Source organism: Mastomys coucha, unplaced genomic scaffold (assembly GCF_008632895.1).
Source record: "Mastomys coucha isolate ucsf_1 unplaced genomic scaffold, UCSF_Mcou_1 pScaffold16, whole genome shotgun sequence".
NCBI lineage: Eukaryota > Metazoa > Chordata > Mammalia > Rodentia > Muridae > Mastomys > Mastomys coucha.
In genome coordinates this window covers 30,978,656-31,004,019 of record NW_022196898.1, presented here as the reverse complement: position 1 = coordinate 31,004,019, position 25,364 = coordinate 30,978,656, and the positions used below count along the sequence as shown (strand labels likewise).

Genomic DNA, 25,364 nt, shown 5'->3' with positions numbered 1-25,364 from the left:
GTTAAGAGCAGTCAGCTTTCACTCAGGTTTTTGTTTAATTAAATAAATAGTCACTGTGTAGCTGCCTTCCAAAAATAGCTTTCAAAACCAGTTGTTGAGAAAGGGAGGAAAGAAATTTACAAACAGGCAAGATGAAAAACATAGACATTGCCATGGGAAGAGTGGCAGAGCTCAGAAGGACCCCCTCCCCCCAAGCTCTGCAGCCACAGTTGGCTTGCATTCCCAGGAATCATGTGAAAACTTCCTGTGTACTCACTCTTTCATATCCCTTGTTAGGATTCGCCCCTGGCAAGTACACATCTGGAGGTATCTTTTGCTTTAACCTGGGACTAGAATTCAGGGGTCTTGTGTAAAGCTGTATGCAGACCTGGAAGCAGATGAGTGCTTTGTGTTGCCTTGGGCTTGCCCTCTTGGTGTGTGACCTTGTCTGTTTCCCTCTGCCCTGACATGACATGAGGTCCCTTTAGTCAGTTACTTGCTTCGTCATAATTAAGTACTTTGTGTTAGTACTTCTATCAATACTACCTCTCTTTGGATGTGTTGTAAGAAAGTATTTACTGGTGTTTTGATTTACTGGTGTTAGATACCACAGGCATCTTCAGTTTAGAAGGTAAATTTCCTTCTCTTGATTATTTTATTTTCATGAGCTTTATATTTATACTTACATATCAGTTACCTAAGTCCTTCCTTGTTCCTGCAAGTGTTTGACCTTTGCTTAAATACTCTGTTGCATATAGCAAATTTTGAGGCCACAGTCACGGAAAATTTCCCACAATACTTATGATTATTTATACTTATAATATTTATAAATGTAACTGATCTGGCTTACTTTCAAGACTAATAGCTAATCATAAAGTCAACCTCAAGTAGCTGTGTATTCTTTGCTCTTTTTCTGTTTCTTAGCTCCAGCCTGGGAACTGCAGCCTTCTCTCTGTCTTCTCTCTGGTCCGCCCTCACATCGACATCAGTTTCCATGGGATTCTTTCACACATCAATACAGTCTTTGTACTGAGAAGCAAGGTAAGTAAGACCCCCTGTGACTGAATGGAAGCAAGGCATGTTGTTCATTAGCAACATGGGAGAGGGGATATCGTCTCTGAGCATTCTCTATGAGATGGAAATATAAGAAAGTAAAATAGAACTCTCAAGAGAGCAACATTTGACTGGGGACATGGACCTCTGTCAGTTGATGAGAATGAGTGAAAAAAAATGAGAAAGCATCTGGCTGGGAACATCTCAGTCTCACTCAGTAAAACCAACATTGTAACTTCAAGTACCCTTGAAGTTCCAATGCCTCTTTCCACTAACAAGAAGTCTTTGATAAGTAAGTCACTAGTGATTTACTTTTCTGTAAATTGTTTATAATTAAGGCTACCATCTTTTTCTCTAGGGAAATTAAAAAGGATTGAAAACTCATAAGCTCACATAGTTGGTAGTTTAGATGGTTTCCATATTTCCTCGATTGTGCTCCGCTCGTGGGATAATTGTAGCTGTTTCCTGAGCATCCGCACGTTTCATATTCCCCAGTGGCTTTCCAAAGACACATCTACATGTGCTTCACATGCTTGGGACTGACTGCTGCTCTCCCTTGTTCTGGGAATGCAGGGTTAGCTTGGCTTAATTTGCTACAATTCAGTAACGCAGGTTGTGGCCAGAGTGGAAAAAACACAGAAGCTTACAATGAGCGCAGGCGCAGCGGCTTAGCTGCTGCCATCCTGGGTGCACAAAAGGCTAGCAGGCACTGTGCTTCTGACCTGGAGCACGTTCCCGCCTGTTCTAAGGGATGAGTTTTCTCTCCCTCTGGGTTGGTGGTAAGTTCAGTGGCTCGCTCCTTCCTGCTGCTTTGTCAGGCAGAAGCTGACATTTTGTCTTTCCTGCTTAAGGAAGGGTTGCTGGATGTGGAGAAACTTGAATGTGAGGATGAACTGACTGGGGCAGAGATTAGCTGCTTACGTCTCAAAGGCCAAATGATCTATTTACCGGAAGCTGATAGCATCCTCTTCCTCTGTTCTCCAAGGTAACAGCTTTTAACTTAATGCTAATTGGTATAAGTTAAAAGCGAATGCAATGAAACTTGAGCAAACATCTTTGATCAATATGCGCTGCTTGTACATATAAACTGGGATTGGCAAGATGTTTCAATTCATGCATGTAGAGTGAATGGGCCAAATACACCCTCTCTTAATCCAACAGTATTTTGGTCCACATGCTTATTTTTGCTGCATTTCCAAAACCTCACTCTGCAACTCTTTATATCAAAGGTGATTGTACTGGACATTTCTAAAAAAAACCCTGCCTACTTTATGTCACATCCTAATCTGTCTCTGAAGTTCTTACAACATTAGATCATAGAATGAGTAATATATTAATTCTATATGTTTTACTTTCAAAATGAGCATCTTGTAAGAAAGCAATTCTGAAACTCATATGATATGTTGACATAAATACAGAACTTTTCTGTAGTTAGTAACAATGATAAAAAAGACTAACATGTTTTCTGATCCAAGTCACTTTAAATTAAAAATATTTAACTCTTTTAATTGGGTTGCACTATTCAAGATGGATTGTCCAATTGAAATCTATGTTAAATGTTGTTAGTAAGAAACATCAGACGAGGCAAAGCATGGGTGGATGCTTTGCTAGTTTTAGCAGTTTATTAAAAGGTACCAGGGGATATAGCTATGCATCTATAGAACAATAGGAAAAGATAATTGAGGTACCTATTATTAGATGATATTTTGTATATGGTATTATATAACAGTAATTATGATTTATTTTCTGAGAATCATTTATCATGCTGGCAAAAGAGATGGAATTGTGATATATAAAGCATCTTTAAGGTTAGTACCATCCAAGGACCCAATGACATGACTCCTGTCATCAGTGCTTCTTCTCTGCGTTTTCCTGATTGGGTATCAGTTGATTAACAGCTTCCCTTTAAGGAGTGTTTCTATCCAGGGACAGAAAGGTTTCCTTGGAGGAAGAATCACAAACCATAGACTATATGTTTTAATTTTTAGATTCAAATATTGGTCCTATAAGTGATACATTTACCAATTACCATGAAATCTATTTAAATGGAAGAAGTTTTGCTCATTATAAAATAGTTCCAAGATGATTAATTTAAGCTTAGAAAAAAAATAAGGATTTAATTTTTGAGACAGAATGTCATGTAGCCCAGGTTGGTCTCAATCTAGATATGTAGACTTGCATTATATCGGATGTTGTATTCCCTGGCATCTATAACAAGTGTGCACCACCACACCCATTTATATAATTTTGAGGCGTGTATATGAGGTTTTCTTGCATGCTAGACAAACATTAGCTGTGGCATGCCAAGAACACAGTATTTCACGGCCCTTCTTCGGGTGCTACGTTCTTCCAGTTCTTACAATCTTTCTGCCATCTTTAAGGATGTTTCTGAGCCTTCTCAGAGATGGTATAGATATCCCCTTAGGTCTAAATATCAACTGTCACTCTTTAACATCTTGAGCAGCTCTGTGTCTCTGAAGTGACCATGTTTACCGAGGTCTCTGGTTAAAGCTGTGAGTGACATTTGTCTATAGGTATAAACAAATATTTTATATAGAATAAATTCCATGACAATTTAATTAAACAATAATACTAAGTCCTCCTCGAGGGTCTAAGACCTCCTTAGCCATGAGCAGGTGTAAAGAGCTACTCATGTAGACGGTGCTTCTCATCTAAGCAGAGAGCAGTTGGTTACTCCCTTTACAGATGTGCAACTCCTTCATAAACGGGCACATCTTGCCTTGCGGATTGATGTTGTAGATGGTAGAGTTCACAGCTGGATACAACTATTGATGACTTTTCCCCATCACGTTACAACACCTTCTAGAACTAAGAAAGCTACAGAGCAGGAAGAAAGCTTCTAGCTCAGCCCAGCTTGATTTCTTTACACCACATAGCCAAGGTATATGGTATCTTCAGCAACTAGTTGTAGTATGCAGTGAAGAAGAGTAGCAAGAGTCTATGCTGTCTTAAGAGGTTCTCTGGCCTCCCTGACCAAAAGGGTATAGTACACGTAGCACTAAAGCATCCACTTCAGTATTTAGGTTATTTCATTTTGTCTTTGCTCATGGCTTGTTTGGCCCCACTTGGATCATTTGGCAAGTGGACTGTCATCTATTCAGATGGGTTTATTTTTGTAAGAGGTCTATAATATATATATTTGCTTTAACAAAATGGTTGGCTATTTTTGTCAATAGCACCCTTGATTATTCTGTGTTTGCATATGGGACTCTTTGCTTTTCTTTACGTTAATATTTCTATTGAGAACAGATTCATAGGCTCTTCTTAACCCAAAAGTCCTTACTAAAGTTATAGCCCATATTTATCATTTTAGAAAAAAAATGCTATCTTGAATAACTAGAAATAATAATTTTACACTTTAAGAATTAATTCAAACCAATAAAAAATTGTAAAAGTTTATCTAATTAGTAAATTTTTAACTGAATTTTTTTGCTTACCAGAATTATAATGAATCAATCAAAATTATTATAATAAGGCTATAGAAAGTATAGGGTTAGGTTACAAAGGTTCATAGAATTCAGGGAGGTCAGATAACACATTTTAAAAATGAAAAAAGTCAACCAAAGATAGAAAGACTAGCCAGGCAGTGGTAGCGCATGCCTTTAATCCCAGTACTTGGGAGGCAGGGGCAGGTGGATTTCTGAGTTCAAGGCCAGCCTGTTCTACAGAGTGAGTTCCAGGACAGCCAGGGCTACACAGAGAAACCCTGTATTGAAAAACCAAAAAAAGAAAAGAAAAGTAAGATTAGAAAGAGAAATGAAAGCCCAAAGAAAGAATAGCATAAAGCCTCTAGGCAAAGAGTCTTTGAAATGCATCCCAAAGAGAGTAGCTAAACCATGGAAAACCAATCATTGCGTACAGTAGCACTGCAATTATAAGATTCTTAAAGTCATAAAGCAAAATGAAGTGGTTTCTCTGTAGAAAGGTCATTACTCCTGACACAAGCATGAAGATAACTTTTTCGTCTGCTTTTTATGATAAGGAAGAACAAGGTAAGTTTGTTAAATTCACTAGCCTTATATTAATATCTAAGACAATTTTTGTGGGCCAGCTTTCTGCATTATCATTCAGTGAAGGTGGATGCCTTCAAAAGTACAAGTCAACATGTACTTCAAGTTCGCTGACTGCTAGTTGGGTTTTAGATACACTGGAAGCAAAGCCGTGTTAGGTCGGCTTCTCCTTGTGTTTCCTCAACGGGATCTTCTGAACAGTGAGGCTGCAGAAAGAGAAAGCTAGATGCCTCTTGCTGTGGCTAGGGCTGACCCCACCACTAGACAGGTGGTGCTGATTTTAACTCAAGCTCTCTGTGACAGTGTGATGAACCTGGACGACCTCACAAGAAGAGGCTTGTATCTGAGCGACATCCCTCTCCATGATGCTACCCGAGACCTGGTTCTTTTGGGAGAACAGTTCCGGGAGGAGTACAAACTGACACAAGAGCTGGAAATCCTCACTGACCGGCTGCAGCTCACACTGCGAGCCTTGGAGGATGAGAAGAAAAAGACAGACACGTAAGAATGAGAGGACCAAAAAAGGCTGGCTTTCATTCACAATTTTCTAACGTTTGTATAATGTTACAATTCATTCTCTCACTGGAAGTGTCTGTCACCTCTCATGTCCCTGAATACTATTTGGTCCAGTCTCCTCATAATTATTGCTTTAGGCTGTGATGAGATCAAACACCACAGTAGGGATGCATGCCAAAGAAGTCTGCTCGTGTCATGCTGGCTGGGATGGTAAATGGAAGGATGCAATCTGTGTGTCAGTCAAGCATTCCTAAGTGAGCTCTAACTTCCTGGGTCTCACCTCTTAAAGGTTCCACCAGTCTGCAATGGAACCACAGCCCGGAGACTAAGGCTTTAAACACATGGGCCCTCGGGGGACATCTCAGGATATGCCAGGAGTAAACATACATCAAGTATTACTAAGATGTAGACTTTAAATTATGAAAGTATCCATAGCTTCTACATTCCATACTAAACATGCTGTTGATTCATGTTGCTACTAAGCTTGAGTGCCCATTTCTCTCACTAGTCTACCATCTAGCATTCAGAGTTGATATGACGGTCACTAGAGCTTGACTTCTGAACCAGAAACTAAGGATCCATCATAGAACCTCTTGTTTTGGTTTGCCCAAGGTAGAATGGATTTTCAAAAACTATTTGCACTACTTATGGATATTGTGTTTCTTTAACTTTCATGGCTGATTTTTAGATTTATGGATTAGGATTTGATTTTATAGTAGAGACTTTATCTTAAGACAAGTTCATTATAAAGCGTCTGGTTTTATTTAAAAATAAGCTGTTGTAACTGCTCACATTCAATATTAAGATCTAACTTTGATGTTGCATGAAATGCTTTCTGTTCACAAGCTAAAATTAATCACTGACAAAGTTCTACTGCAATAGAGAGGAAATAGACAGCTCAGGTCTGTTTTTCATATTTGAACTTTGCTCTTTGGCTAAAAGGATGAAAAGGATAAGAAGGCCTCCTTTCTTCTTGTCTCTTCCGGCTGTGAGCCCAGAGGTTTTTGCTTTCCTTCTAAATCTACCCGCTCCCCTCCTACTGTGTGTTGGCCACAGTCTCCTCAGTGCTATTCCCAATGCCATGGTAGCGTCATTGCCTACTGAAGCAAAATGTCTGCTCATCTGGACCACTTTCATCTCTTTTATCAGTTTTGTCTAGGAAGAAGTGAAGTATAAATAAGACTAGAAAGCAAATCTATTTTGTCAGCTGTGCACTTTGCAATATTTGAGATAAATTTTATTCCTGTAATGTGAACACATCTCTCTTATTAACACTATTGGTGCAACATTTTAGATGCTCATACTGACAACGTCAAACCTGTTGCTCTCATAAGAACAGGGTAAGAAGCCAGGACTACAAATGAAAATTGTGAAGTCCTATTGATGGCCTTGCCGTTTTTCCCACCTGCTCATTTGTTTAGCTTATTTTGAGTTGGTTTGAAATGGTTCAGGATTGGGGACTATCTCTGTCCACAGCAGGCAAATGGTTAGTATGTTTCTTTGTTTGTTATGTAGCTAACAACTGATGCTAGTTTTAAAGGATGTCTTATTAAAACCCAGCACTATGGCATTGATGCAGTAAAGAGGCCCAGCTGGAGGGGCAAAAGCTCACCAGCATCTTACAGTGCTTTCCCCTAATTTCCACAGATTGCTGTATTCTGTCCTTCCTCCATCTGTTGCCAATGAGCTGAGACACAAGCGCCCAGTGCCTGCCAAAAGATATGACAATGTGACCATCCTCTTCAGTGGCATTGTGGGCTTCAATGCATTCTGTAGCAAGCATGCATCTGGAGAAGGGGCCATGAAGATTGTCAATCTACTTAACGACCTCTACACCCGATTTGACACACTGACTGATTCACGGAAAAATCCATTTGTTTACAAGGCAAGTGCTCATGGGAGCCTGTGGTAATGCAGTCTTGGCTTCCGAGACACACCCACAGAAGCCCGTGGTCACTGTATTGTACTGTAGCTGCTTTTCTAATGTGTTAAGAGTTACTGCAGGCCACTGGCTTAAGTAATTTCCTCGTTGTAAAGAAGTGTATTGTTTGGTAATTTCATACAGGTGGTTAATGCATTTGATCATATTCACACAAGTATTCTCTTTCCTCCCTCCCATCTCAATCTTCCTAACAAGTGCCCCCCCCTTCATGTCTTTTGTTCCATTTTGTTTTGTGATCCATTGAGTTGAACCAGGGCTGCTGCACAGGCATGGGTATGGAGCTATCCACTGGAGTCTAGACAGTAGCCACACCATGGAAAACCATGACTCCCATTTCCTCAGAAACAATCCCACCTCTATAATTTAATGTTGACTTGCCCACGCTTTGTGCAGGCCGGGGGAAGGCACCCGAAGCTGCTCTATGATCCCGAGTACAACAACCAGGTCATTCCCAGAAGGCAAAATGTCAGGGAATTCCTCCCCATCATCAGCTTTTCCATTTTTTTTTCTGCGCCCTTTTTGCAGATGCGCACTGAGACTTGGAGGAGATGATACAGATGTTTCATTTAGTGCTGGGCATGCCATAGTCTTTCCCAGCCTCTCGAGCCCAGGGAGCCATGAGTCTCTGCATTGCTCACTGAAAAAGGACACTCTCCTGAGCAAGGCAGAGGGGCAGCAGTTGTCTATGGTATAAACTTCAACATGGAGTAGTTACCACTTAGGCAACTTTCTTTTCATTGCAGCCATGATGAGGTTTCATGGAGCACTCTCTGGCTGACACGAAGTATCCGGCAGTTTCTTTGCACTTAGGTTAATGAGTCCGTGCAGATTGTTTATTACATTTAGTATAAACACAGCATCCATTTTTTTGTACTCAGCCAAAGACATTTTTTCCTAAAATACATAAATGCTTTGCACTGTGAAGAAGCCGTGGAGCTTGAGAAGGGTCCTGTCCTCAGGTTTACTTTTAGATACCATCAACTTGAAGATAAACATTTACAAGACATCTCTGCCCTTTGTTTTAAGTAGAAACAAATATAATATTGGAAAAATGAAGTCAGTGGAATATTGCTTTATAAAGGCAAGAATGTTACTGAGTGTCTCTAGGCTCCTGGGGTAATATAACTTCATAAGGACTATTTATCTTGTGGTTCTTTTCTGAGCCACAGTGCTACCCTTGGTGAGCACATCATAACAGGACATGGTTTAACCTACTTTGCTTATTCTGAAAAAGAAGATGGGTGGCGTCTGAGGAATGATACCCAAAGTCATTCTCAAGCCTCCAGATTCATGTTCCCAGAGGCACGTACCTGGATAACATGCACACACAAACTAAACCAGTACGTTTAAAAGTTAAGAATATAATTAAATGAACAATTAAAACATGGATAGAGGCCAGGAGTAGATCAATGAACTTCAGTCAGCACCTCCCGTGTTATCGAGTTGCTGCTGCTTCAGGAAGAAGGGAAGTACTAGAATATTTTACTGAGGCCTGTGCAAGCAGGAGGACCCTAGTCTGGAAAAGTTAGGATGGCCATGCACTTCTGTAACCTTGGTACTGGGAGAGATGGAGGCAGATGGGTCATGAGGACTTGCTGGCCAACCAGTCCAGCTGAACACTAAGATCTAGGTTCTTTAAGAGACCCTGTCTCGAAAATAATATTACACACACACACACACATGAAGAAAAATGGCAACAATTGAGAGAGAGCTTCTGTCAACCTGTAGTCTCTATACTGCTTAGGAAAGCACACTATCCACACATGCACACACTTGGACTTGTATCATGCATAGGTAAAGGCATTTTTACATATATCTGCATGTACACATAAGTATTCTACTGAGTTATGATGGGACCTCAGATGAAGTGATCAAGACCTAAGATGCATTCCAACCTGCTAGAATTCACACTTCTAGGGGTTTGATGTTCATGATGATAATGATGATGATGTTGATGATGGTGGTCGTGGTGGTGGTGGTGGTGGTGGTGGTGGTGGTGGTGGTGGTGGTGGTGGTAGTGGTGGTGGTGGTGATAAACCATTGCTTTAGGCCAACCATTGAATGTGTGAATGTGTGTAACACCCTAGGTGGAAACAGTTGGTGACAAGTATATGACAGTGAGTGGTTTGCCAGAACCTTGTATCCACCATGCACGGTCCATTTGCCACCTGGCTTTAGACATGATGGAAATTGCTGGCCAAGTTCAAGTAGATGGCGAATCCGTTCAGGTGAGTAAATAAATGGAAGATTAGGGTACTAATAGTAGAGCTTGGATGATAACTGTTTCATATTCCTTCTGAAGAAAGGGTTAACATGCACAAAGAGGGGCATTTTGAAAGCAAAGAGCTGATTGCATTTCAGTCTCCCATAGATGTCAGAAATGAACTAGCTCACTTGTTCTGCGGACAGAACATCCTGGGGATGAGGAAAGCTCCCACTGTGCCTGCTTTATTGTTCTATTAATGGACATTGCCCACTCCTTCTCATTGCCATTTTCAATTTCAGGAATATTTCTCTTCACAGAGAGATATTGTATGAAGGCATTTGAGACACAGAGTCTGTAAACTACGTATGTTAACCCTCAAGACTATTGAAGCAAAACTTTGCTTTCTGCAGATAACAATCGGGATCCATACCGGAGAGGTGGTGACAGGTGTGATTGGACAGCGGATGCCTCGGTATTGTCTCTTTGGGAATACTGTCAACCTCACAAGCAGGACAGAAACCACGGGAGAAAAGGGAAAGATAAACGTTTCTGAATATACATACAGGTGCGGAGGGGGGTGCCATGCTATTCACAGGACACTGTGCAAGTGGACTGGGAGTTTTTGCTACCTTTAAACTATTGCTACCTCCATGTCTCCCCTCTGCTATTGCAATTACTTTTCATTGGAGAAGTGTGTGCTACTCTTTCCACCAGAACTCCCTCCCCCATCACCCTGAGGTGTCTGATCAAGCACCACGACTGAAATCCTAACTACCTCTTACTACAACTGCCGTGATAGGATCAGGCGGCTTTAATTCACTCTGCAACCTTTATCAAGTTCCCTCTCCATTCCATCTCATGACTTGTAGGTGTCTCATGTCTCCAGAAAACTCAGATCCACAGTTCCACTTGGATCATAGAGGCCCAGTGTCCATGAAGGGCAAGAAGGAACCAATGCAAGTCTGGTTCCTATCCAGGAAAAACACAGGCACAGAGGTATGGCTCATTAGAGCTTTGCTTTACTTATATATTTATTTTCCTAAGAGAGATTATAGTGGGGAGTTCAAGCAGAAACATGGGAAATGCACTTGCAATGAAAAGAGTTCTTGCTTGCAGAAAGGAACTCAGTAAAATGGGGCGTTACTGCAGCACTGATAAAACAGTTAGAACAAGATCTGCCTTAGAAGGTGCTGTAAGGTCTCTTGCTTTGGTCTTTCAATGAAGCAGGAAACAAAGCCTTGGGCAGAGGACAGCCGAGGTGTCCTTCCTCAAAATCCAGCTCCAATGCAGTCCATGTGCTGGGTCCCCCTCTTGCTCCCTCTGAGATCTCAGCAAGTCTGTATGATGGCCATATTGCCTGGCAGTTTTATCAGTCAGGAAGCCGATTATCCTCCCAAAGACTAGCAGAAACACCTGTGGAATGTCTGAGGGACTCTTGATGACCTGGTCTCTTCTGAGTTTCTCCTAAAGACACAGCTGACTTTGATTTTTCAGAATCCAAACAATTCCTTGGGGAAGATGTAGGTTCCTGAGTGCTGAGATTCCACTCTAGCGATAACCCACATCAGGACTGCACTGTACAAGCCATGCCTGGCCTCTTCACGAGAGATCAAGATAGAAGCCCAAGCTCTGTTTGTTCCCTCTTTGATGCATGCACTCCTCAGAGGGCGAGAGAGACCTTGAACACATAGCTTTCCCTGTGTGTAGGCATTCCCTAAAACTGTTTTCCTAGAATATAAGCAACATTAGAGGGAACAGAATGACCTCTTTTAAATTCTTAACCTTCTTCAGTTGTTTTTACTCTGCTGAATAATTTGCTTGTGAGGCATGTTCATGGGTGCCCTTCAGAAGGACCAAACTGTCTGGTGCCAGTTTTCTTAGTCAGAAGGCCCTGAGAGTATTTTCTTCCCAACCTGGAGTGAAGATGGTTTATAGAAACTGTAGATATAAGTGCATTTCCTACTGTCAGAGGCACGGAAATTGTTGGGGGGACATTGTAGGCTCATTAAAACTGACATTTCATCATATTTTTCCACCCATTTAAGGAAACAAACCAGGATGAAAACTGAATGTCAGGTTATGGGACAAAGAGAACTGTCGGTTGGGTTCGGTGACAGCCTACTGTGTGTCAAGCCAGGAGCACGTCTTCCCTGTGGATACCAATTTCTACTTCCCATTTTAGTGATCCAAGGCTTTCTCCTAGTTACACAGCTCTCTCACTATGGTTTATTTGTTGTTAGCTCTGCTTTTCATTACTTTTAAAGTCTCAGTATATTTTCTAAAGTTTGGTGTTTGATGTGGATGATTTGAGCCGTTTCTTAAATTCTACTACAAACATTACCTAGACGGACAATCTAAAAGTGGTAAGCACCCACTATGTTTTGTTTGTTAAATCTGATAAGATGAGACTTAATAGGATCTGGCCGTGTGTGTATATATCATGGCTCAGTAGATTTGTATTATGCTCCGTGTATATGTGTGTGTATATGTATATTTTAATGACTATAATATAAAAAAAGTTTATATTGTGTTGGCGCATGTCATTCTAGAAACCATTTTCTAAATGAGTGAATTTAAATTTTAGGAAAAAACAGGCAATTTATTTCTAGACTTCTGAAGTAAGAATTAATAAGCTCTATTAGGAAAAAGAGTGACTATTCTGAAGTGTGTCCGTTCCCTTCTGGAAGTCTATTATTACAAAAAATGGTCGTTCAAATTTTATGCCATTTACAGTTTATCTAACATCTACGTTGCCCTAATTTGTACTGAAGTCCTGAGTTTTGTTGACTACTGGTGGCTCTGATGGGGGCTTCATTGTTTCACATTGAATGGTTACATTTGCTTAAGCAAGTGTTAGGGGTCAAATTATGTCCAAGAACAAGGCAGGGAATACATAACTAGGACACTGCTACTAGAGCCCCCCCCCCCCCCCCCCGGCCTAACTCCAGGCTTGAGCTTTTTATTAGCTTAGAAGAATGTCAATTTAGCCAGGATATCATATTCAGAATATTCATAAAATTGTTTTAATTCCAACATAGAATAGAGTGCATTCCTGTTGGAATATTTGGCCTATCATCCTTTAAATATCTCTGATAATTTATTGATATCTATCTTTATAAAATAGAATGAAATTACTTTTGTGTACAAATGTCTGTCTTTAAATTTAGTATTTCATATCATCACATCAATTTATGTATAAATGTTACATGTTCATTGTGTAAAAGAATCTACAATAAATTATTTTTACCACTTGTCTACAGTGAGCTTTAATTTAATAAAATGATATTAAGATCACTTGTGATTTTTCTTAATCTTGTATTTAAGGCATGTTATAACCTTGTTTGTAAGCTATCAATTAATTCTGATTTTTCTACCTTTATAATTTGTTTTCAGAGCTGGGTGAGGGAACCAGGGCATGGCACATGCTTGGCAAATGCTGCAACAGTGAGCTATACCCACTCCTCATGTGCACTATGAATTTTTACTAGTTCCTCTTACTAATATTCTGGTTTTGCTTTGGTTTCTTTGAGACAAGGTCTCACTCTTTAGCCAGCCTGTCCATGAACTTAGGCAACACTCCTCCTGCACTACTATTGAGATGATAGGAATGTGCCACTTCAGTACTAACAAAGAAACAGAGCAGAAGATGAAACAGAAGAGAACCATGTATAAAAAGATGAAATGACCTCAACTGGAAGAGCTCATTCACTCTCTCTATACTACACATTATGTGCTATATACTGTGCACTATACACTATATAATATATACTAAATTATATACACTATACTAGATACTATACATTACATACACTATGTACTATATACTAATTATATAATTACTGCACATAGATTATCAACATGTTTAATATTTATAACTGAATGATATTTAATACAAAGAAATGATAATAAAAAAGTTGAAATTGGTTAAAGAAAATTATAACTACATCGACATCTTCCTAGGCACACTATGTATTTAGCAAGGGTTCCTTCTGGCTCACAGTGTCTTAGGAGTTAGGGGCACACGCTTTTGGACTCCCTCAGACTCCTGTCTTGTAGACACTTGCGGATAAGTGACATGCTCTTCATCTTGGCACTGTTTCAGATAAAGGGTTCCACTGGAAGGAAATTAGGTCACAGAAGTAGCACCCTGGACTAAGAGATCCAGTGTCTCCCGTCCTACTGGCTTCTTACTGCCAGAAGGTGAGTGACATCATTCCTTCTGTGATGTGTTGCCTTGTCACAGGTGCAAAGCAGTAAAGAACACGGACTGAAACTCCTATAGTCACAGTCTGGAGTTAAAACTTTCCCCTTCTCTTCCTAGGCACTCTGTTACATTAAAATATTTCTAACACGAAGTGTGCTAATAAGTAAAACTTCTCTGACTGTAAAGCATTTGTTTGCAAAATTTTACAACTTACTTGCTCTGAAATGTCAAATAGGTATAAAACCACCCAATCTTAAAATTTGTCAAATTTTCCACTAAATGACCCATTTCTCACATTCTCCCTCTCTGTTCCACACTCAAATTTCTTTCCTATGTAAACTCACTTCATTTCTAGTCCATGTCTATATCTCTTAGAGAACAGTGTCACCTTATTCAATGTCATCTGCTAGCTGCTGCCTGTCCAAGGTTGTACTTCTGTCTGGAAGCACATTATCTACTTGTATATCTCTTTGGTTCACTGTAAATCTCATACAGTCAATACGTTTCCTCTTTTCCAACATGTCTCCTGCACCTACCACAAAATAAGCAGTTGATGAACCATGTTGAGAGAAGGAACAGAGAGGGCAGTCTGTGGAGTGGATAGATACTACATTTTTCAGGAAGTATGGGAAATGTCTGAGATTGGGGGAAAGAATGGGCAACAGAGATGTTGTTATTAAGGTATTATTAAACTGGTTCTTGAGGGAAGTCCTGCTGCCATTGGTGTGGGCTGAATTAACAGTGGAGAACTATAGTGGGTGGTTTGGGGCAGTGGCTATGCTTTCTTGTGGATCTGCACTCAAATGATGGAAGGGCAGAAAGCTAGCTGAGAACTTCAGGTTCATCACTCAAAGTGTGTATGTAGTAAGATGGGTCAAGGGGTCAAAGTGTGTGGTAAGATATGGGTCAAGGGGTATGGGGAGAAAGTTAACAGTAGGCTATATCTCCAGTTAGCTGATCGATGACACAACCACTAAAAAGGACAGAAGGTACAGAAGGAGAGTGAATTTGGGGGGAAGGTCATGAGAATATTAGACATGGGTTGTAGAGCATCTATGGCTGCATTTACAAGAATAATGATAATTCCCTCCATGGGACACGATGAGTGTAAAAATATTGTTGGGGCATATAGCTTCAGTTTCTATATAGTCTATCAGCAGCCCATGACTATGATACATCCACCAAATCTTGTAATGTCCCTGTTCTTCCATTGTTAAAAGTGAGAATATAATAACTGTTGCTGAAATTATTAGTTGATATTTTACATCAAGACATCATAGAATTAGAACCTGAGTTGAACATGTTGAGGGTAGAAACATAACCAAAGGCATGCACATTTATAAATCACTGGTGATACATTGTGAATGCTAGATTGCAGACGGGATATGTCACTAGAAAATAGTAGGTTCAACAAGCAAAACCTAGAATGGGTTCGAATATTCAAACAAATGCAATGAAAATTTTCTCCAAATTAAACTCAAGTATAAAAGATAGCACTTTGCCAGTTTGGATTAATAAAAACATTTTCATAAAAACATGTAAGTACACATGTGTATTATATTTCCTAGCTAATTATTTTTGTTTTGTTTGAATCTATGATTGGCTCACCCAAGGATGTGCGTTTTCTTTGTCTTTGAAAGAGAATAGTTTTTTGCAGTCTTTACCTAAGTGTGTTTCTTTATATGCCATCTGTAATAATGGCCTGTGAACCACTAGAGGGCAGCAGAGAACACTATCTGGCATTAAGACCAAGGTCAGGGCACAGTTGTTCTCAGAGGATACTGCACCTTCCTGGCTAGGAACGGGTACTTTGTGCAGCCAGGAATTCATTCTTGCTTTCCCACAGACTCAAATGAATGCTACAAATGAACTTGTACTCATTATGAGATAACAAATCTATTCGTAAACACCTTGTTTATAAATTCTGACCAAGTATTCCCTGATTATTTGTAAGGAGGTGAGTAACTTTAGTAGAATAAGCAATCTGTGATAGAAGCTCTAACACAGTGGGGTAATAAGCAAAGTTCACCTACCACCTTATTGAAAGCTGTCCAGTAAAAGCAAGAAAATGCTGCTTAAGGAGTTATTTTTTCCATTAATTAACTTATTTATTTAATTTACATGCCAGTCGCTGCCCCCTTACACAACCCTCCCTCCATCCCCATTCCTTTCTCCTCTGAGAGGGTGGAGGCCCTTGGTATCTCCCTATCCTTGCACATCAAGTTACTGCAGGACTGGGCACATCATTTCCCACTGAGGCCAGACAAGGCAGTCCCATTAGGGGAACAGGATACACAGGCAGGCAGCAGATTTAGGAACAGCCCGGGCTCCAGGTTTGGGAAACCCACATGAAGACTGAACTGTGCATCTGTTACAGATGCATGCAGGGCTGTAGTCCTCCCGACATCAGTGGTTCAGTCTCTGAGAGACCCCAATGGGCCAGGTTAGTTGACCCTGTCAATCACTCCTGTGGAGTTTCTGTCCCACCCAGATACATAAGTGTCCCCAAAAAACTCGATGAAAGAACTCCTGCAGCTGAAAAACACCTTGAGCAAAGTGTCCGGATACAGCATTAACTTAAAAAAATCAGTAGCCATCCTTTATACAAATAATAAAAAGGCTGAGAAAGAAATCAGGGAAGCAATGCCTTACATACTAGCCATAAATAATATAAAATATCTTGATGTAACCCTAACCAAGCAAGTGAAAGACCTATATGACAAAAACTTCAAGTGTCTGAAGAAAGAAATTGAGGACATTAAAGAATAATTTTAAAGTTTTAATTTACATTACATTTGAATTTCTCTCATATTAAACAGAAGTAATACCGTTGTGGGATCAATAATGAACAAGACATGGATAGAGAAGAACCACCCTGAGCCCAGTTACCCTGAGCTCGTTTCCCCAGGGTCTTTATAACTCAGTTGTTTGGATTTAGGTGTCTACTCAGTAAAAAGGGAGCTGACAGAGATGCCACCAACAGTTAAATCGTGCTCTACAGCAACAACAGTGCTTCGATAAAAGGCCTGTGTGATCAGGCAGTGAAGTTGGTCTGGACCTTGTAGGAAAAACATTGAAAAATTTTACTGTAATAACTTTCATAGTCCAGATGGAAGGATCTGAGAAGTAACTCATAAGAAATAAAGAAATCTAAGGCCAAACTTAGTGTCTCCTCTGCTGGCTTGTGAGTCCTGGGACTCTTCTGTCTTCTGCTTTCCATCTCTCTGTAGAAGCACTGAGCCTACAGATGTGCATTAGCACATCTGGCTTTTATATGGGTTCTGGGGATCTAAACTTCCGTTGGCTCTCTTGTAAAGGAAGCAATTACCCTCTGAGCCATTTTTGCGGACCCTCCTTGCCCATTCGTGCAGTAAGGATCCCAAGTACTCATCAGGCAGTTTTAGATGTATGAAGGGAAGAGATAGGAAAGTAAAATTTTAATTTAATTTATATTTAATTTAATTTAACTTTCCCTCTTTGATTTTCTACCTCACATGAACGAACTTTAGTGGAATCACCCATCCCCCTAAAGATAACACAACCTTAAAACTCTGCAAGACTACAGGGCCTAGGCTGGCTTTGTGATGACGCACTGTGCCGAGTGTGAATACAAATCACAGAACTGACAGTTCTTTCATTTTCACCTCAGCATGTGCCAAGCCTGCTCCTGAGTCCTCTCTTCCTTGGCAGTGTGGCAGTGCCAGAGCATACACCTGTGGCCATGATGAATGTGTCCTAGATTCTAGGACAAGGTGAGAACAAGGTCAGATGAAAATTCAAATCTGAGCAGGTGTATGCAATTTGAGTTCAGCATATGACCAGAGATCTATTTTTTTATTATTCAAAAATTCCAAGCATGTATCCAATGTATCTTGATCACATACCCCAATTCCCTCCCTCTTGCCCCCTTAACGTATCTCTCTTCTTCCTCCAAAGTTCATGTGTTATTTTACTTCATTTTAAGTGTGCTATGAGTGTTTGCCTGCATGAATCCCCCCTGCTTGTCTGGAGCCCATGGAGGTCCAAAAATGGTTTCTGCTCCCCTACGGAAACAGACAGACAGACAGGTGTGGACCTCCATGCGCCTACTGAGAAGCAAACAGATCCTCTGCAAGAGAAGTGTTTGTTCATAACTACTTGGCTATTTCTCTAGTTCATCATCATCATTATCATCATCATCATCATAATAATAATTATTTTTTACAATCTAGTGAGGTGCTGATATGTTTGAGAATTTCAATAAGGTTTTCAGAGTTTGATTGTGCAATGATATTTTAAGAAAACATCTACTCATTGGTTTTGTTATAGAGAAAATTTAAATACATGAATATTATGCCTTTATATGGTCTATAATAATTTTGTCTCCACATAACAATATTGGTTTCATCAGAAAACTGAAAGTGGGTTCCCTAGAAACAAAGTCTACTGAAAATAGGATGTGAGGTACAAATGCCAGTTACTTGGAGAGTGTGGGGATTAAAGTTCAAAAATCCCTAGTAATCATTCGAAAATGAACAAAAAATAAGACAGGATAAGTAATTGAATAATGTATTATTATTAAACCCAGCACAATTAAAACATTGTCGTTCCAATGTACAACATCCTTAAAATTGTTAGCTACAGAGCTGTGTTCCAGAGGCAGCCACTGTTATACTTCATGTTGGCAGTCAATCCTGGTAGTGTAAGAATCACCAAGTGGTACTGGTTTTTGAAGGAATGAAGTGGTCACAGAGTGCAGGAGAGGTGTGTCACTGAGAAGCCGGGAGAGGCCATTGGCCATCATGTACAGACTCATCACAGTTGAAGGTCTAATATTGAAGGGGTCAGGCAGAGAAGTTGAGGCTTGGCATAATGAAGAATATTGATGACAGTGCAGCCCAGTAGCAGCAGAAGACCCCAGAATTTTGGAGATGTGAGTACCATGAGAAGACCACCAAGGACTGCAGTAGCCTTGAAGCAGGACCTACCTGAGCTTAGAGGAGAAGCTGTGTGTGCTCCAGAGGGCAGAAGATCGTGTGTGCATCTCAGATAATCAGACATTGAGTTATTTAAACTTAGGAGTAACAGTCTGTTTAAGTGTTCACATATACATCCTCATTATACTCTTCATGAGGGAATGGAGTGCATGGACTTTTAGTACATAAACTAAAGTCAACTCAAAAGTGAGTGGTAAAACCAATGTCTGTACCTGGAACCCAGGCTCTCATCCAGTGTGCTAAAGTCCCACAAATGAGAATATACATCACAGTATCTTCTAGATGTGTCCAAATCAGATGGTTATAAAGGCTGTGCATCTCTACTCACGCAAGTAGAGGGTTTTGTTTTTTTTTTTAACAAATACAGCAGGTTGATTTTCCCTAAGTTGCCACTGCTGCTGCCTCTGCCATTACTACCTTCTTTCTTCCTCCCTCCCTTCCTTTCTCCTCTTTTCTCTCCCTCCCTTCCTTCCTTCCATTCCTTTCTTTTCTAATGCCTTCTCCTCCTCCTCTTTATCTCCTTCTCCTCTCATCCTCCACCCCCTCTCCTCCTATTCTCCTCTTTTCTGTTTTTGGTTAAGGTTTTTATTTTAGCTTACATATTGAGATATAGTCCACCATGGTGATGAAATAATGACAGCAGAAATTTAAAACCCTGGGTTTAATTGCATCTATATTCAGGAAGCAGAAAGATAAGAATGTTGTTGTTCAGCTTTCTGTTTTTATTCTTATAAGTATCTCTCATTTATCCATTGACGAACTCATACATGCACATGGCATATCTTAATCATGTCTACCTTTATTTCACCCTCCCTTCCCATACTACCCCAAGCAAGTCCCCTCCAACTTTCATGTTCTCCTTTAAATTTATTTTGTTGTAACCCACTGAGTCTGGTGAGGGCTGCCTGCTGGGATGCTGACTGATCTTGTTGACTTGGCCTTGCATAGGTATTGTGCAAGCTATCATAATGACGAGGAGCTCACGAGTGCAATGATCATCTCATGTGCTAAAAACATCATTTCCCTCAATTCTTTCCTATCCTCTGGCTCTTACTGTCTGGTCCCTTTCTCACAACCTCCTCTGAACCTTGGAGAGTGAGGGATTTGAAATAGATGTCACATTTAGTGCCGTGCTATCAACAGTCTGTTTTAACAGCACTTTGATAAGAGAGCTAAGAGCCTCTGTGCTGTTTCCCAAGGCAGAAGAGGCTCCTTTGGCCAAGAATGGAAGTACCTCTAATCTATGGGTACAAACATAGAATCAAAAACAATAAGAGTACTAGTCTCAATGAATGTAAATATGAAGGAAATAATCCAAAAAATGTTAGTTAAATTAAAACCGAATAGCGAATATATTGCTGTTCATTTAATTTCATTCTCTTTTTTAAGTTTTTATTTATTTGTTGTGTATAAAGTGTTCTGCCTGCATGTATGCCTGAAAGCCAGAAGAATTCACCAGATCTCATTATAGATGATTGTGAGCTACCATGTGATTGCTGAGAATTGAACTCTGGACTGTTTGGAGGAGCAGCTGGTGCTCTTAACCTCTGAGCCATCCCTCCAGCCTCATTTCATTTCATTCTTAATTTGAAGTTGCCAGTTTTTGGAAACCTTTAATATTCAAAAGAGAAAGTGGAGATTAGATTCATATAGTTTTCTTTGTTAAATTGTACATAAAACATATCCAAGTGGGGGGACATTTATCAGAAAATGCACACCTTCAAAAGTCAGAGAAATTTAGACATTTTCATAAGAAAGAGATTTTCAGAAGTAGCCTTTGATTCTTGCTAAGGCTAAGCTCCCTGGTTTATTGATAACTACTAACTCATTGAATTTTAGCAATAACTGTGGCAGGTTATATTCCAACTTCTGAGCAGAGACTATAGTGTTTGCATCTGATTCCTGCCTCCCCAACTTGGCATTTGTGTCACTGTTACAAAACTCCTCTGGGGGTGGGAAGCAAGGAATGTTCTGCACTCTAGCTGAGAATATGCAGGATCTAAAAAGGGAGTCCTTTTGCAAAGTCACTGCATCTGTCCCAGTCATCTCTTCAGCTTTTTCTCCTTCCCATGCTTTTCCGACCCTCTCATAAGTTTTATCCATTTCAGTATTTTTTTCTGCACTGTTCCTTATTCATCTTGTTTTCCTGTCATACAAGTTTGTCCTTGGGTGAACTAAGATGTTTTTCTCTTTATTTATATGCACACATGACTTCTGCTGAGAAGATAACCTAGAGATTACAGATGTTATTTGACCTACCCCTTCTTGATAAGAAGGTGTTTGATTTGATTATCATATCCACTTCTGTTTGGGTCTAAACTACATCATTTGGGGGTGGCTTGTCGTTGTAATCATTCACCAGGGTTGCTCACACCACAGATTTCACAATGCTCTAGGAGGTTATTCAACTTTTCTCTAGGTAACATTTAAAACTTTCATTTTCAAGGACAAATATTTTATCCTCTCACCACTAATTCCCAAATAGATATCACTCCTACACTGAGATGCCAGTGGAACTGCCTGGATGCTGGACACCAAGGTAAACAGTTGATCACCAACGTTCATACGGAACAGTGTCATCAATGTCAGGATGCATTTGTTCTCAGAGCATTGCCCTCTCAATTACCTAGTTAGAAAGAAGGAAGGTGCCAAGTGGTCAGGAAGGAAATGTAGCCAAATAAAAACGATACAGAAAGCACTGGGGATTAGATCCGTTTCACTCCTGCTGAAGACTGATCTCAGGTCAGACATGGTAAGCACAGGCTAACTAGACCAACAGCACTGAAGTTCAAGGTTTTTGCCTTGAGTATTGTTCAGTGTGTTAAAGAAGGTGTTGCAGCAATTCACCATCGAATGAAGATTCTGAGAAGTTGAAAGTAGGTGATTGCCTAAAGCATGATCAGTGGAATTGTTTCATTTCTGTCTAGATTAAATAAGCACATAGAAGTAGCTAGAAGGAAATGCTGAAGTGCTGTGTAGTCCCTTTACACCAAAGATCCAGCCCATTTTCAATTACATTTAATTTATGAATCTACCCTAAGGTCAATTACAATAAAACCATCCAGAAGAAAGAAGAAAAATACTATGGTTTAATGAAAACAAAAATTCTGAGAAAGTTCATAAAGGATGAATTATATTTCATAAGTGGACAGTTGTCTTGATCATTTGTTGTGCTATCTTGGCTATGTTCCTATGAGAAAAATACCATCATGAAGAGCAGCTAAAGAAAGGTTTATTTGACTTAAAATTCCAGATCACAGTCCACTTCTGAGTGGAGGTCAAGGCAGGAACTGGAGGAATTGCATCTGCAGTTAAGAACAGATAGAGGTATTTTGATCCCTGTTCTAAGAAGGACCAAAGTATCCACACTGTGTTCTTCCTTCTTCTTAAGCTTCATGTGGTCTGTGAATTGTATCTTGGGTATTCCGAACTTCTGTGCTAATATCCACTCAAAATACCCATGGTAAGAGATACAGAGACAAAGCCTGGGGCAGAATCCGAAAGAAAGGCCATCCAGTGACTGTCCCACCTATGGATCCATCCCATATACAGTTACCAAACCTAGACACTATTGTGGATGCCAACAAGTGCTTACTGACAGGAGCCTGATATAGCTGTCTCCTGAGAGGCTCTGCCAGTAACTGACTAATACAGAAGTGGCTGCTCACAACCAGCCATTGGACTGAGCACAAAATCCCCAATGAAGGAGCTAGAGAAAGAACCCAAGAAGCTAAATGGGGTTTGCAGCCCCATAGGAAGAACAACAATATGAACTATCAAGTATCCCTAGAGCTCCCAGGCTATAAACTACCAACCAAAGAGCATGGAGGGACCCATGGTTCCAGCCACATATGTAGCAGAGGATGACCTTGTGGGACATCAATGAGAGGAGAGGCCCTTGGTCTGGTGGAGGTTTGATGCCCCAGTGTAGGGGAATGCCAGGACAGGGAAGCGGGAGTGGATGGGTTAGTGAGTAGGAAGAGGGGGATGGGATAGTGGTGCTTTCAGAGGGGATAAAATTTGCAATATAAATAAAGAAAACATCTATTTTTTTTAAAAAAAAGGAAAAAAAAAAAAAAAGAACAGACAGAGGATGGGCAGGCATCTGGGTCCTGGCCTGCCTGCTTGCTGACTTAAGCAGCTTCCTTCACTTGCATGCAGTTCAGGGCTCTCTGTGGGATGGCACTGCCTACACGGAGTTAAGTCTATTGAAAAACAAGACAATCCCCACAGATACCCCCATGAGCTAAGCTGAGCTATTCAATTCTTCAGCTGAAGATCTATTACAGTGGCTCTCAACCTTCCTAATGCTGTAACTCTCTAATATAGTTCCTCGTGTTGTGCTGATCCCTAACCATAAACTTATTCACACTGCTACTTCATAACTGCAGTTTTGCTACTGTTGTGATCATAATGTCAATATCTGTGTTGTCCCATGATCTTATGTGACACCGATGAAAGAGTCATTTGACCCCATCAAAAGGGCTGTGTGGGCCTGTGTCTCTCTCTCCTGAGGCCTGGGTCTCTCTCTCTCCTGAGGCCTGGGTCTCTCTCTCCTGAGGCCTGTGTCTCTCTCTCCTGAGGCCTGTGTCTCTCTCTCCTGAGGCCTGGGTCTCTCTCTCTCCTGAGGCCTGGGTCTCTCTCTCCTAAGGCCTGGGTCTCTCTCTCCTGAGGCCTGTGTCTCTCTGTTGATGATGCCTATGACTGCACAGCACATTAGTTAAAAGGAGGCAATGCATAAGTGAGATATTTTATTATAGGAAAGAGAAAATAGGCCAGTCATGTAGAAAGATGCTGCAGGCTGGGCAGTCTCAGCTCATCCACCAATGGGAGAAACAGGGTTCTGGTACAGGTCAGCAAAGCATTGGTGAAGAAAAACCAACAGATGTGACACAAGGAAGTGCAGGATCTGAATGTATTTCTCAAAATGTCATCAGACTTTTACAGTCATTACAAAAGAGAAAAGAAGAATCTGGCAGCTCAGCAGTCAAGGTACATCTGAGGCCATCTGAAACACACTGGGTTTAAAACAGCAGCCAACTCCTCTGGATTGATGCAACACCCTGGGCTCAAGAGGAATGCGGGCCTGACCGGAGTCTGGGGGTGGGGTGGGACTGCGGGTGAGTCAGCCAGGAGGGTGGAGGCTCAAATCTCAAATGCTCTGCTATTGCATACTGTCACACACACACACACACACACACACACACACACACACACACACACACACACACACACACACACACACACACACACACACACACACACACACACACACGGCTCAAAGTCCCTCCATCCTTAGTAAAGCCCCACTATGCTAATCTTCTTGGCTAGTGGAGGCATGTTCCAGGAGTCTCATTCTTCTAATCCCTGGGAATGATTCAACTGCTGTACATGACTGAAAAAAATGACCTTGCCCTGGGATTATCAACTTCTATTCTATAAACTTCAATGCCCTACCCTCCTTGCTATCTCCTTAACAATGCTGGGGGCAATTAGTCTGAATGTGTAATGTTGCCTGCGAAATTCCAAGCCAGGGTTTAACTAGGATGTTGGAACATTGGTGAGGGTCAAAGAGCAACATTCAATTTTGTTTAGTTATTATAGTAAATCATATCTTGGGGGACACCTAGCATGCGAGACTATTGCAAGGACATATGTGGACTACCTCTGAGTTAGGGGTTGCAGGAGACTGGCTTCCATGAAGCTTTTTGCCTCATAAACTGCTGTCACGCAAAGTGTGCATGGCAGTAAGAAAGAAAGGAGAAGAAGTAGAGGAGAAGAGAAGGAGAGGGAAAGAGAGAAAGGAAAGAAAGGAAGCAAGAGAGCAAGAGAGGAGAGCAAGAGAGAGGACAAAGAGCAAGAGAGAGAAGAAGAAGGCAAGAAGGCAAGAAAGAGAGGAGGGGTGAACCATCCCTTATATTGTATGAGGCTTAGCTATCTGTCTGTGGGACGGGCCATGACTGGTTGGTCAGATTACTGGGGTAGGGTCCATCTAGAATGCTGGGAGCTTGGGGCATTGTCTACCTGACATCTCCTGGGGGGCAACTGTGAGAGGTTGTGACTGCAACAGGAGCCAAGGACCCAGGAGTGATAGCTGAACTCCTTCCACCCCTTGCAGGCAGAAACTGCCCACTGGGACTCCAGTGTTCTAGGTCTCAACTGGGCCTAGGTTGCCTGAACAAACCACTGCCCCACAGGGCTGTGACTCACAGCTTAAGAACAGCTGCTCTATTTCCAGGTGATTCTAGGTGGTGGAGGGTAGATGATAAAAAATTTTTCACAGCCATATAGAGTTCATTGGGTATGATTAACATACTTAAGTATAAAGATTTTCCATTAATTATTACAAGAAGATTAAAATATGCTTACCATGTAACTGTTATTACTTTAAGTGCTGAAGCTACAATGGAAAAAATAGACAATACAGAATATTTTAAATAGAGAAGTATGTGTACAT

At 40.8% G+C, this 25,364-nt stretch overlaps 1 protein-coding gene across 1 annotated transcript in view; it reads left to right on the top strand.

The window, feature by feature from the left end:
• Positions 1-12,984, top strand: part of Gucy1b1 (guanylate cyclase 1 soluble subunit beta 1) — a 44,311-nt gene extending 31,327 nt beyond the window's left edge. The window contains exons 7-14 of the mRNA XM_031374168.1: positions 904-1,020; positions 1,884-2,017; positions 5,367-5,564; positions 7,227-7,464; positions 9,609-9,749; positions 10,138-10,292; positions 10,597-10,723; positions 11,773-12,984. Coding sequence (XP_031230028.1) covers positions 904-1,020; positions 1,884-2,017; positions 5,367-5,564; positions 7,227-7,464; positions 9,609-9,749; positions 10,138-10,292; positions 10,597-10,723; positions 11,773-11,796 — 1,134 coding nt within the window. The 3' untranslated portion in view covers positions 11,797-12,984. The remainder of the gene's footprint in view (positions 1-903; positions 1,021-1,883; positions 2,018-5,366; positions 5,565-7,226; positions 7,465-9,608; positions 9,750-10,137; positions 10,293-10,596; positions 10,724-11,772) is intronic.
• Positions 12,985-25,364: the final 12,380 nt, after the last annotated feature.